We start from the raw sequence: 13,363 nt of genomic DNA, 5'->3' as shown, positions 1-13,363 counted from the left end.
AAAGATACAATGCATCAATCAAGAAATAAACTAATTTGAAACATTTTAATTCAAGAATTGAGAAAAAAAAATTCATTTTGTAAGATTCTTTTGTAAGCGCATAAGAGTTTATCCGAAGACAATCATTGTATGCTGATCGTTTCAGATAATAAAGTATATTTGTTATCAAAACCTATTTTCTTTATATTAATATACTTAAATTCATCTAGAAAGTTGAATTATGTTAGCAATTCATTGTAAATCCATATACAAGTGCTTTAATTCATAGTCAAAAAGACATATTTAGATATGTTTGACTTGAATTTTTTTTTACTTCCGCTTGTTCCTGAGAATCCATTGATCTAAGGATAACAAAAACGATAGAGAAATGACTCAGCTATAAAAAAATTATTCAGCTTCCTGTTGACCGGCTGTCTTTCTTCTACCAACCCCTTTTTTCTCATTAGTGGGAAAACTTTTCCCATCACTTTATCCCATATTAATACAAAAAGGTAAATTGTTTTCCCTTATTACTAGAGAAGTATAATTCAATGACTAACAGATTTCCCACTTGCTGGGACCAGCTTGACTTTTGCAGATCAAATTAAGTAGTACTTAAATAGTCACCGATCTATTCTTCCCTTTCTTTTTGCTGCTCCTCAATTATATAGCTTTCTCACACTCTTATTTTTTGCTATGGTCATCTTCAAATCTAACAGACAATCCATTAAAATACCTGATATTGACATTTATTCATACTTGTTCAGTCCCAATGCGTTCAACAAAAGTCGTTCACAAAACTCGCCTTTATTAATTGATGGTATAACGGGTCAAACTCTCTCTTATGCTGAAGTTAGGGATCTATCAAGCAGAATTGCTCTCGGTTGGAAAGAACGCGTCGGTTTAAACAAAGGTGATGTTGTAGCAATCTTTGCACCAAATCAATATGATCACGCAGTGCTTTATTTTTCCTTATTAGGAGCACAATGTACCATCTCGCCTGGGTAATACAATACAAAAGATGACAATTACATTATCTCACTCTTTTCTTCTTCTCTCTTTTTTTATTAAAAAGTAACCCAAACTATATAGAAGGTATTTAATCTATACATAAACAATATAAAACAACGTTTCTATCCATTGATATTAACCAAGATTCATTTTTAGCTGAATTTGATCATCAAATCCGTAAATCAAACGCAAAAGTCATTGTCACCATACCGTCACTTTTGCCCATTTTGACAGCTGTGGCTGAGAGAAACCAAATACCAAAAGACAAGATTTTGTTATTTGGCAATGAAGAAGTAAGTGGATTCAAGTCTTATCACTCCATTGCGTACAATGAGATCACATATCCTCTTTCTCTTCAAGACATACAGCCCTCAGAAGATGTGGCGTTCATCTGCTTCTCGAGTGGGACAACCGGTTTAGCCAAGGGGGTCATGTTGACTCATAAAAACTTTGTTTCTCAAATAGCCATGGTAACGGAATTTGAAGAAACAGATCCTAAGCAACAAGAGGTCACTATCGGGTTCTTGCCCTTCTACCACATCTTTGGCTTAACTACATTGGTCATACGAGCCTTCTATTCTTTAACGCCTGTTGTCGTGCTTCCTAAATATGACTTGGAGCTTTTATGCCAGCTGATTGAAAAATATAAAATAACAACTGCACCTATTGTGCCCCCAGTCGGCAAGTATTGTCCTTCTTTTTATCAATTGGGCTCCTTTAACTAAAACGTGATTCATTTAGCTGTTCAACTTGCTAAAAGTGATATACCTTTGAAATATGATTTAACCTCACTTAGGGTTATCTCGAGTGGCGCTGCACCTTTAGGAAGTGAGCATATTGAAGCTCTTAATGCAAGAATAAAAGCATATGTGCGACAAGGGTACTTGGTTAAAAAAAAAGAAAGAAAGGCAAACTTATAAAAAGCTTTTTTTAGCTATGGTATGACAGAAACGACAGCAGGGTGTATATATCAAAAAGTTGGAATAAGTCCTTTAGGATCAACTGGTGTTCTAATAGCTAATATGGAATGTAAATTGGTGGATGAAGCTGGCAATGGTAAAGCTTGATTTTATAAACTTTTTTTATGTACTTTTTCTATTATAGAAGTCAATGCCGGTCAGCCAGGAGAGATCCTTTTAAAGGGACCTACTATTATGAAAGGCTATTTAAATGACGATAAAGCGAATAAAGAAACATTCACTAAAGATGGATGGATGCGTACAGGCGATGTTGCAAAATATGACCCAGTATCTGGTGAATTCTTTATTATAGATCGCATTAAAGAAATGATTAAATTCAAAGGATATCAAGTTGCGCCAGCAGGTAAATAGCTCATTTCGTACTTTTGTTTTTCTCTAATCGACGGATTTGTTTAGAACTTGAGGCATTACTGATGAGTCATCCAAGTATAGCCGACTGCTGTGTCGTCGGTGTCTATGAAGCATCCCAAGCCACTGAACTTCCTCGTGCTTATATTGTCCTACAGCCTTCGGTCCACAACAGACAAGAGGCAGTCAGACAGATCATAGAGTTTGTTGAAGGCAGTGTTGCGAATCACAAGAGACTCCGAGGAGGTGTTCGGCTTATAGATCAAGTTCCTAAAAGCCCAAGTGGGAAAATATTACGAAGAAAAGTGAAAGAATGGATAAAGCAAGAACAAAGTGAGCAGGCCTATAAAGCTCGTTTATAATAATAATAATAAAAAAAAAACCTAAATAAATTTGTAGAATTGCATTTTTATTTCCATCATAATTTGAAGTATAAATGTAAATGCTGCCTTCATATTATCTTTATTGATGGTTTTACGGATTTCTCCATTGTAAAGAAAGGAATTAAATGATTGGCTAATATATTCTATATAATTTATGCGCTCTTTACCAAAAAGAACATGACGTCAAACTAAAAAAGGTTTTAAAGAGTTGTTTCTCGTTTCTTTCTTTCTTTTTTCTTAATCTACTACATTTATTTTTTATTGTGCAATGAAAAAAGAAAAGACAGAGTCAATGGAGCTGCATCATTTAAATAAGTCTGAAAGGAGGCCGACTTGGTCTTCTGAATACATCTATCCAGAAACAGCCTTAGATCGACACGCAGATAGATCAGACGAAAACAGTGCTAGTGAACAATCACATGATGATGCATTGAGATCATTTACACCCCTAGATTCGCCAAGCACATCAAAATATCCATTGGAAACAATACCATCTAATAAAAACAACCGTACAATACTAGACAGATCATCATTTACTTCATCTACATGTATCAACAATCCTGAATCAGCAAAAGAAATGGCAGAGCCTCAGGCAAAAAGAAGCATTTTCCAAAAGGCTCTGCTGTCTTTGCCTCCATTTGCCCATGTCAGAAAAACGGTTAAAGCTTCTCTTGCTCTATTGATATCTTTTATTTTTTGTCTTGATAGTCATACAAGAGAGATTTTTGGAACGGCTGTTTTGCTTACTGCCATTGTTACCATCTTTTATTTCCCAGTAAGGACAATAGGTAAAAGAAAGAAAAAAAAAAGATAATAATGAGCTATTCAAACATCATGTTGTATTGATTTATCGTTGTTTTTCAGGAGTACAAACAGAGGTAAATGAGTGATAATGAGATCACCTTGAGTTTTTCCTTCTAATAAAAGAAAATAGGCAGTATTATTGGGAACATTCGGTGCCTTACTAGCTTCAGCTTGGAGCCTTTTAGGAAAGATAGGACTGCACGCAAAGAATAATGATGATATTAACCATATAATGCAACAGGTGCGTTTCTTGCAAGCTTGGCTCGCGATCCATCTAACTCGACTCCTGTGCAGCCTGGTGTATGTGCTATTTTAGCTGTATTTCTATTTATTGGTACATTCATTCTTAATATCATTCGTATAAAAATACCCAAAGGTAACAAGGAAAAAATATATATATATAAAAAGAAAATTCTCCCAATCGCTATTTAATGCTTGTTGCAACTTAGCTAATTTTGCTGCTATCAATGCATGTATTATATTAACAGTAAGCATGCCTTCTTTTGGAAAAAGAAAATGCTTATTATATTCAGAATACTTAGTTTTATCTTTAGTTTACAATGACATATTATCCATCTATTCCTCAATTCAGTACCTATGTTACAGTAAAAACAATGATCAGATTATACATAAAGAAGGTTTGCTTATTCAAACTTCTTTGTATAGTGGGAGTTTCTTAAGCCAGTTGCAGTGGCGGGTGCTATCTCCTTAGCTGTCAATTACTTTATTTGGCCAGATAACAGCATTGGAAACTTCCTTGCTGTTCTACAACAAACTTTGGGAGGGTACAATGCCTTTTTTAAAGAACATTCTACTGCATTTTTAGACTGTACCACAGAGTCCAATCAATCAACACTTCCACAACTCCATACACGATTACAGAACGGAGTATTATTGATGATTGATTGTAAACGAGCTGTTCAGAGAGAAGTGTTATTTTCACGCATTTCTGATAAGGATTGCAGTCAATTGACCAGTGCTGTGAGATCAATGCGTACTGCGCTGCATGGTATCGGCCTTAGCACTTTGATCAAGAGCAATTATTTAAATTCGGAAAACAATCATATTTATTTTGATAAATTTAAAGATCCTCAGATCATAGACGCCTTCTTTGCCTCTCTAGAAAATATCAAGCCAATTTGTGTAGAATTAACAGAGACATGTACTAATGCAACGGATCAATGCCTCTCAAGAATTGCAAATCTTCACTACCATACAAGAACAAATATGAATAGTGTGCTCTGGCCATTTCCAAGACTTTGGGCTTCTAAAACAAAAAAAGAGGATCCTGAAAGTTCGACTCAAAAGATATCATCAAATCAAATTAAGGAAATGTTGACCCGCTTTGACCATATCAGCAAATGTAACGAAACATTCGAAAGGCTCTTGATACCTAACCCTTACAACTTGCCAAAAAACGGACCACTCTATTTGCTTTTTCTTTACCTGTGTCATCTCAAGGAGCATGCAGAGCATATTACCTCCTTTGTGGCACTGGTGGAAGAACTTGAAAAGAAGCGAACGAGGTATAGGTTTTGGTTCCCTCATCAGACCTTGTCAAAGTGGATCCATTCAAATGATATGTTGGGTGGATCTGTTGGAGGTGATATCAATGAAACTGAGCACGCAGGGAATGATTTGGCAAGATGCACAACACGACCCGAGAATACGCGAGCATCGGATGAGCAAACCGTGTTTCATGCTGCAGGTGAAACAAGAAAGAAACAAAAAAAGACTGATCCCGACGTATCCGAACCAAAGACACCGATTCAGAAAGTATTTTATGTGCTTTACAAATGTGGTAAATGGATGACAGACACAACAACGTTTTTTGCTTTCAAAACTGCACTTGGTGTCGTTCTATTGGCCATTCCAGCCTGGAGACCAGAAGATGCAGGGTGGTACATTGAATGGCGAGGACAATGGGCCATGATTACTCTAGTGCTCTGGATGCTTCCAATGACGGGTGCATTTGTCTTTGGATTGATCGACAGAATTATTGGCTCCATCGTGGGCGCTATTCTAGGTATTATTGTTTGGGAAATTACAAGAGGAAATCCTTATGGACTGGCTATTTTGTTGTTTTTTGTTTTCTTGCCATTGTATTATACTTTCTTTTTTATTACAAAATATAGAGTTTCGGCGCTGATGTGTAAAGTAACGATGCTCTTGGTAGTCGTGTATGAATATAACTATGTGAATTCGGGTATGTCTCAATATGATCAAGTATATACCGTTGCTGGAAAGGTAAGATAAATAGACTAGCTTGTCCCTAGCAATAAAAAAAAGAACTCATTTCTTATTATTATAGAGGTTGCTCATGGTCATCATCGGAATTGCTGCCTCTGGTATCCTCATATCGATTCCATTCCCTCCAACAAGTCGTATAGAACTTCGTAAAAGGCTTGCGGGTACTATTCGCGATATTGGAAAATCATACGGTATCCTATCTGCTAGTATAATTGCATTTATGGACAAGCCGTTAACCCCTGGTCAAAGTAAAGGATTTCAAAAGCTTGCTATTGAACTTCGACGTCAGATTGCTGAAGAACGAACACTGCTTCATCAGGCAAATTATGAGCCACCTCTGCGAGGTTATTTCCCAACAGAACATTACAAAGCACTGATTGGAGTAGTGGATAACATGTCTGATTTGGTGATCAATATGGGATCATCCTTAGGTAACATCAGACCTGAGTGGAAAAAACAGATTGCAACAGTCCTTAAAAAAGAAAGAATGGAATACGTAAAATAGTTATCGCTTTTTTTTCTTCATGATAAACTAAATATGTTTTGATATAGCTTTCATCTATTCTTTCAATATTCAAGCTGACTTCTTCTACTTTGTATGCTAAAACTTCATTACCACCTTACATACTATCGCCTATTGATTGCAGAGAACGTTTTGTGAACTTGTTAGAAAGGAAAATCATGATTGAAGCAAAGGATATCGCCAATTCATCGTTTCCCTTTTATAGCTCCTATTTAATGAACGGTCTTGTATTAGTAGACGAGCTACAGGTTCTTCTCTCTATCACTGAAGAGTTAGTAGGTATTGAAGATCCAGAGCAATGGTTATTATCGCGTGCATAGATTCTTTGTGAACTCTATGTTTATTTGTTTCAAATTAAGATTTAACTTTTTTAAACAATAAACAGAAGTTTGGATTTCCTTTCTATTTTTTTGTTGAAATAAAGAAACTCATAAAAAATTTTTTGACCATTGCAGGCTGTAAAGATCTCTTACATATCCCTTGTTATTATCAGGTGGATAATTTAAACTGTTTTTTGTTATGAAGTAGGAGCTTTGTCTGAAATTATTACATAAAAAATGCTGATTTTATTAAATATGCATAGGCTGCTGTTTGAAAGAAAAGTTTATAGTTCCCACGTTAACTTTTAACAATAATAGGTTGAATAAGTTTTAATGAATTGTTTGTTTTTTCTCCTTTTAACCAACTTCATTCACTTATGCATAATACGGAACAAATAGGCCTGCAGCATGAGTAATGTTATTAAAGTCAGCAATCCAATTGCAATGGAAATACGCATATACTTTCAAACGCGCTAGGGTATTTTTTAAGGTAAAGGCTTTGGTCAAGCATTTTTATTAAAAGCTACCAAGCAAGATGATAAATGGCTCTTAATTATTATCACTTTCATGTCCTGTGGATCTTACAAAAAAAAAAGTCAGCCAACGTGTAACCTGATTTTTTGCATAAAGCAAAATTGTGAAGGAAACATTCAATCATGACGTACCACATGCTTTTGATTTATCGTTTCTATTTTTCTTTTCTTTTCTTTCTTTTTTTTTCTTTAAGTCTTGGATCTTTTTTTTTTATTTTTTTGCTTACAAATGAATTCCACTTATAATTTAGCTTTTCCAGCTTTACTTTATCCAGGCTTGAACAACAAAAAGGCCAAAGATAATTCGCAGTGGTCCTTGACACCTCCCAAATATCCCGATTATCTAAAGCTTACACTTTATGGGAAGCTGGCATTAGAACAACATAATTTGCATCAACATCGTGAGGCGATCAAGTCAAGTCTAGAGGAAGATTTTGATGAACTCGACTTGCGATTACCTACATTTTGGAATTCCAAGGACAAATCCAAGAATGTAGAAATTGGTAGCAACGGATTGGACTTGAAATATATTGGTAAAAAAAAGAGAGAGAATGTGTGAAAACACTCAACAAATAAGCAGACTTGACCATTTTTATACTAAAAACTCTCTTTCTCTAGGTCCTGGTAAACAGGAAACACATGCTGCCTTAGTTAGAAGTAATTTTCCAATGAGACATCAGTGTGGAGTCTATTATTTTGAAATGAAAGTTTTATCAAAGGGAGAAGATGGGTTTATTGGGATCGGATTTTGCTGTGCTGAAAATAACCTTGAAAGACTGCCTGGCTGGGACGCTAATTCTTGGGGATATCACGGAGATGATGGCCACTTCTTTGCTGGATCTGGCACAGGTAGAGAATATGGCCCTAGTTTTACTACAGCTGATGTGGTTGGCTGTGGTGTCGATTTTGCGGATGGGTCAGCGTTTTTTACAAAGAATGGAAAGTTCTTGGGCACGGCATTTAAGGGGATTGATCCGGGAAAGACATTGTATCCTTCCGTTGGACTTCGGACATTGGGAGAAAAGGTGACAGTCAATTTTGGACATGAACCATTTGTGTACGATATTGAACAATACATTAAAGTAAGTTTAAAGAGCTGAAATAAACAAAGAACAAAAGATGGACTAAAACAGCGCATGTAAAAGGACCAGAAATATTCGATTATTCGAGAAATGACATCTCACAAGATAAACGGCTCCGCCTTTGAATCCGATCAACTTGTTCTATCTTATTTGATACACCACGGTTATACAAAAGCTGCTTCAGCACTTGCAAATAATAACAAGGACCTTTTATCGGAAGGCAGCAAAGAATGGGCTAACTGTGAAATTGGTATGGAGCAGCGTACAGGTATGTGATGTAAAGAGTATCTATCTCCGCTGTAAACTAAGGTCGTATTGGGGATGATAGCCATCAGAACAGCTATTATTCATGGTCAGATGGATAAAGCGGTTGCACTCATAGAACAGAATTTCCCAAGGATTCTAGAAGAGCGAGGAAAATCGATACTGTTACTATTGAAATGTGGAAAATTCATAGAGATGATGCGAGAATATGCACTGCGAGCTGGAGAACCAGATGCAGATCGAACAAAGACAAGTAAACGAAGGCTGAGTTATGCCGAGATTGCTTGTCATCATTCATCATCACATATTGAAGCTGACTTGTCAGAACAAAGATCAAAGAAAGCACCGATGGTGGATATAGTTGAATTTAAAGAGCCGGATGGATCACCTGCACATTTATTGGAACAAGTGATGAAATATGGACAAGAGATTCAAGAAGAGTATAAACATGATCACTCTGAAAGAACTAGAACAAGTCTGATGGTAAGAAACGGATGATGTCTCTCTTTCTCTATTTCTTTTACTGATAGCTTTACATAGGAAATATTCTCATTATTGGCATATCCAGATCCTTATAATAGTCCAGTAGCTCATATAATGAATATTTCCAGGAGAGATGATCTAGCAACAGAGGTGAATGCTGCTATCCTTGGTAAGTAGTAAAAGGAAGTAAAAATAGTTATGAGTAAGCTGATTTTATTTGTATATACGTAGCATTTCTGCAACAACCAGAAACGCCTGCTTTGGAACGCGTTTATCGACAACTTGTTGCAACTTACAAGACGCTTGCTATAGAAGGGGATGGGAAATCTTCACTAATAAATGTGGATGATAATTACTTGAGAAACATAGAGAAAATAAATCCGCTTATTTTGTAAATGAACCTCAAATTTTACAAGTACTTGGTGGGTTATATCATTTATGAATCGCTATTTTAATCACTCCTCTTTCTAGCCAAAAAATTTAGAAAAATGAGGTACTAATAGGAGCTATTGTCTTACACGTTTAAATGTTGGCAGATATTAAAATTAGATTAAAACCTGCTCTTTCCCTATGCCGTTTGTGGATTACAACGAAACAATGACCTACAACGAGCAATAAGAGCGTACGAGTTTTCGTTTGCATTTTTACTATAGTAGCTCTGTTTTTTAATGTGAATCCCGTACCAGCTTTGTATTCAAGTTTTTTTTTTTTTTTTTTTTTTTTGAGTAATTCAAGATTACAAGATACTACTCCTTTTTAATGGTATTTAAAGAAGTAAGACTTGGAGTGTTTTTCTGGTAACGTCTTATCCTGATTACACCATAAAACCAGGCTGGGATTCTTAAATTAATTGTAGGAAAAACATGAGCACCTTGCAATAGTAACAAATCAGAAAAGGATGCCGCTTTATTCCCATATATCAGCGAATTCCACAAGAAGACATACCATCCACTGATTAAAAGTTTAAAGACCATATTTGAACCTTAAGAAAGTACGATCTATAGATGTTCAAGTCATTACCTGATAGGTCCATAAGCATGGTAAGTCTGTTAACCTAAATCAAAACCAATTTACATGACTGTATGAGCCTTTTTTATCATTTGCAAAAGTATCTACTTTCGTCCTCTTTCGCGTAGATCACCGGCCTTACAATCCTTGGACATGAGATAAACCATTGATAAACTAGATTTTCTTGCTCAAATATCTAAAAGCAAAAGTTTTTTCGAGTTTATTCTAATATATATTATAGGGCACTTCACTGGTCTTTTTGAGGCTCATCTAGTACTGCTTAAAATCACTGGATATAATATTATAACAAACGCAATGCAATACATCACGTGTTCATCAAAGCTTTGTACAAATGCAATTGCTTCGTTCTTTCGATATAAAATGAAATGATTGCATATGGTAGGTTCTTGTCATTCATTCTCTGGTAGACGTAAAATTAGTTTGTTATAACTTATTCATGTTGGTCTGTACTGGATAATATTCCCCATGAATGGGTACATTCGAACGATAGCTGCTCAATAAAAGTATTAGAATAACTTGAAATGATCATTGCAATAATTTTTATATTCGTGTGGCAATGACGCTCAATTCAAGCTTGATGTTTAGCTAATGGACACATTAAAAATCAGGTCATAGTACAGCAATAATGGTGGAGTCAAGTAAACATTGTTTTTAGCTTGTCCTACTAAGAAAGTCCACAATGATAAAGCCAGCCTATACTTGTAGTGGAAAGCTAGATTTCAAAAATTTCGCTTCTCAAATAGACAAATTCATTTCAATCTTCGTCGAAGGAAGATGGTATGCTTTTTTTTTTGTATAAGTGGAGAATGATATAATTATCATAATAGGGGACTTGGATCTGCGATATTTAATAGCCCTCAAAAAGATAACAACTTCATGTTAAAAAGTCGTTGAGCTAATTACCATTAATAAAAGCTATAAACATACTATTAACTATCCAACAACACCTTGTTTGCTAGGTTGCCTATATATTTTAAAATGGTGCCTTATGAAATAGAGCTTTATTTGTTGTATTGGCTTTTTTGCAAGTGATAACAAATACACTTAGTTTTAGATTTCGTATCAATTTGTCTTTCAGAATTCATTCATAGAAGTTCAAACTTTAGTTGAATTTGTTTCAACTAAAGCGCCAAAACACTTCTTGAGTCAAGTCGAAACTTGTACAGAATCTACAAATGACTTTCAAGAAAAGCACTAATCAACTCCGTCAAGAAAAGGGTTTTTTTTAAAAAAAGTAGTCACTAAGCAGAAAACATTTATTTTATTGAGGGGAGAACTAGAAAATACATTCCCTTTTTTTAATTAATTTTTTTTTTCTGCATTGTTATGAATAGATATAATAAAAATGGATACAGCATTGAGGAAGATAACAGTAGTGCAATATTAGATTTTTCAGACATAGAACAGCAGCCTATGCTGAATGAACAAGATGAAGCTATTTATCATGACCCTAGCCGTCGACCAACTTGGAAGCAACTATTACCACGACTGGCTCTTTTTATTCTCATCGGTCTTCTTTCACTTGCCTTTTCTTTATCTTTAGCTCATTATGTACTTGACATCGGCTTACCTCGTACACTAGAGGATGTTCAAGAGACAGCAACCAAGCTCGATGAACTGATTAATACATCCTGGACCGGCTATCAATCTGTAACGATTGTCTTTGCTGTCCTCTATCTATGGCAGCAAGCCTTTTCTATTCCAGGCTCAGTTTTATTAAATCTTTTAGCAGGCTACCTTTACGGCATCGTCATCGGCACCCTTTGGACTAGTCTGCTGACAGCAGGAGGAGCCACGATTGCTTATGGTCTGTCCATCCTCGTGGGTGAACCACTAATTCATGTTCCTTGGGTTCATCGACGAGCACAACCACTCCTGCGCCAACTTGAAACAGAAAAAGGTAGTCTCTTTTGGTGGTTATTGTTTCTTCGTCTATTTCCCTTTTCACCTTACTGGTTTATCAATCTCATCTCACCTTTACTCGGGATCCCTGTCAGCCCCTTTTTTTGGTCGACCTTCTTTGGAGTGATACCTTATAACTTTGTATGTGCTCAAGCTGGAGATGTGTTGGGTGACTTGACTTCTACTTCGGATATCCTGTCAGTATCACTTGTCTTGAAACTCTTGGTAGTCTCCTTATTTTCTTTGGTGCCTGTCATTTGGGGTAAAAAGATTCAGAGATGGGCAAAACGAGCGCTGGGTGTTGCAAATGAAGATGTAGAGAAACCAAACGATGTGGAATTGGATGGAAGAGCTTTAGAATAGATACCTTTACGATAGATTATAAATATTAATTCCATATCTTTATCCCCTTCTCTCCTTTTCTTCCTTTCTCCTCTACCTTTTATATAGCTACATTCTGTATTATCGACCTAATTGTACAAATATACTTTTTTATGATTATCTTGGCGCTTGCTTGTGCTACATGAAGAATATTAAGAAAATGACAAATATTTCCTACAAGAGAATAATTTATTGAAAAATAAGATAATTTTATGCAGCTTCTCGTTCTATATAAAAAAAAACAGTAACTTTACATGGATTTTTTGAATGTGCCAAACAGTAGGGCACAGACCATGGTAATGCATAAATAATAATAACGAAAACAATACAACAATAAATTATCTCTTTCTAGCATGTGAAAAAGTCATGCAATATAAACTCATCGGATGATATACAGTGTGCTCAAGTAAATCAGAATATAACATTATCTATCTTACAAAAGCAATAAAAGAATTAAAGACACTACGTATGAACACATCTTATATTTCTTGTTTGTTCAAATTAATATTCGAGTTAAATGCATCAGCCAAAGTAAAGTATGCAAAAGCCTTCAGTTTGGTCGTTTCGGTTTAAAACTTTGATTATGTTTCGGCGTATTCATTCAAGGCAATGTTTAATGAAAAGTGAACTCTATTTTTTTTTTTTGTGAACTACTGACTTTTAATTAGACTGTAAATTTCTACTTTTTGTACTTATTTGCAAACAGAAATATAGCCTGCTTAACATAGCTTACCAATATTCGAATGGCCTCTTCTCAGTAATTATGAACAAATGAGTAAGTGAGCTAAGATACAAAGCCAAAATAAGCAATGGGTTTAAGTTATGGTATTAGAACTGCTTATTATCAGCCAAAACTTGATTTATAAATATTTAGGAATCCAATTCAGAAATATGCATTATAAAAAAAAACTAGTGCTAAAGAAATTATCATATTGCAGATATTACTGCAACGTATACTTTGATGAATTTGACTCGCAAAGGTTACGGATGCATTCAATTTGACGAATATAGAAAATTGCTAAGTTTGTAATTGTGAAAGAAAGCAATAAAGAGGAAGATGAAAAGACTTATGAAAATAAAAATGGTATATT

General features: G+C 35.2%; 4 protein-coding genes across 4 annotated transcripts; all 4 read left to right on the top strand.

Moving 5' to 3' along the window:
- Positions 1–675: 675 nt before the first annotated feature.
- RO3G_11432 (uncharacterized protein) lies at positions 676–2,680 on the top strand (the record flags this gene model as incomplete). Its single annotated transcript, XM_067666016.1, has 7 exons — positions 676–900; positions 959–983; positions 1,147–1,675; positions 1,787–1,870; positions 1,925–2,046; positions 2,095–2,313; positions 2,367–2,680. The coding sequence occupies 7 exons, from the start codon at positions 676–678 to the stop codon at positions 2,678–2,680; spliced, it is 1,518 nt and encodes a 505-aa protein (XP_067522117.1).
- A 1,385-nt stretch (positions 2,681–4,065) lies between these two features.
- RO3G_11431 (uncharacterized protein) lies at positions 4,066–6,360 on the top strand (the record flags this gene model as incomplete). Its single annotated transcript, XM_067666015.1, has 4 exons — positions 4,066–4,110; positions 4,172–5,752; positions 5,817–6,186; positions 6,308–6,360. The coding sequence occupies 4 exons, from the start codon at positions 4,066–4,068 to the stop codon at positions 6,358–6,360; spliced, it is 2,049 nt and encodes a 682-aa protein (XP_067522116.1).
- Positions 6,361–7,360: 1,000 nt separating this feature from the next.
- On the top strand, positions 7,361–9,137 carry RO3G_11430 (uncharacterized protein; the record flags this gene model as incomplete). Its single annotated transcript, XM_067666014.1, has 5 exons — positions 7,361–7,664; positions 7,750–8,213; positions 8,277–8,481; positions 8,671–8,960; positions 9,018–9,137. The coding sequence occupies 5 exons, from the start codon at positions 7,361–7,363 to the stop codon at positions 9,135–9,137; spliced, it is 1,383 nt and encodes a 460-aa protein (XP_067522115.1).
- Positions 9,138–11,402: 2,265 nt separating this feature from the next.
- On the top strand, positions 11,403–12,254 carry RO3G_11429 (uncharacterized protein; the record flags this gene model as incomplete). Its single annotated transcript, XM_067666013.1, has 1 exon — positions 11,403–12,254. One exon carries the CDS (start codon positions 11,403–11,405, stop codon positions 12,252–12,254), a length of 852 nt encoding a protein of 283 aa, XP_067522114.1.
- Positions 12,255–13,363: the final 1,109 nt, after the last annotated feature.

The sequence above is a fragment of the Rhizopus delemar genome, genomic scaffold (assembly GCF_000149305.1).
Source record: "Rhizopus delemar RA 99-880 supercont3.9 genomic scaffold, whole genome shotgun sequence".
NCBI classification, from domain to species: domain Eukaryota; kingdom Fungi; phylum Mucoromycota; class Mucoromycetes; order Mucorales; family Rhizopodaceae; genus Rhizopus; species Rhizopus delemar.
Note: the sequence above shows the minus strand (reverse complement) of the source record. Positions and strands in the feature narration are given on the sequence as shown.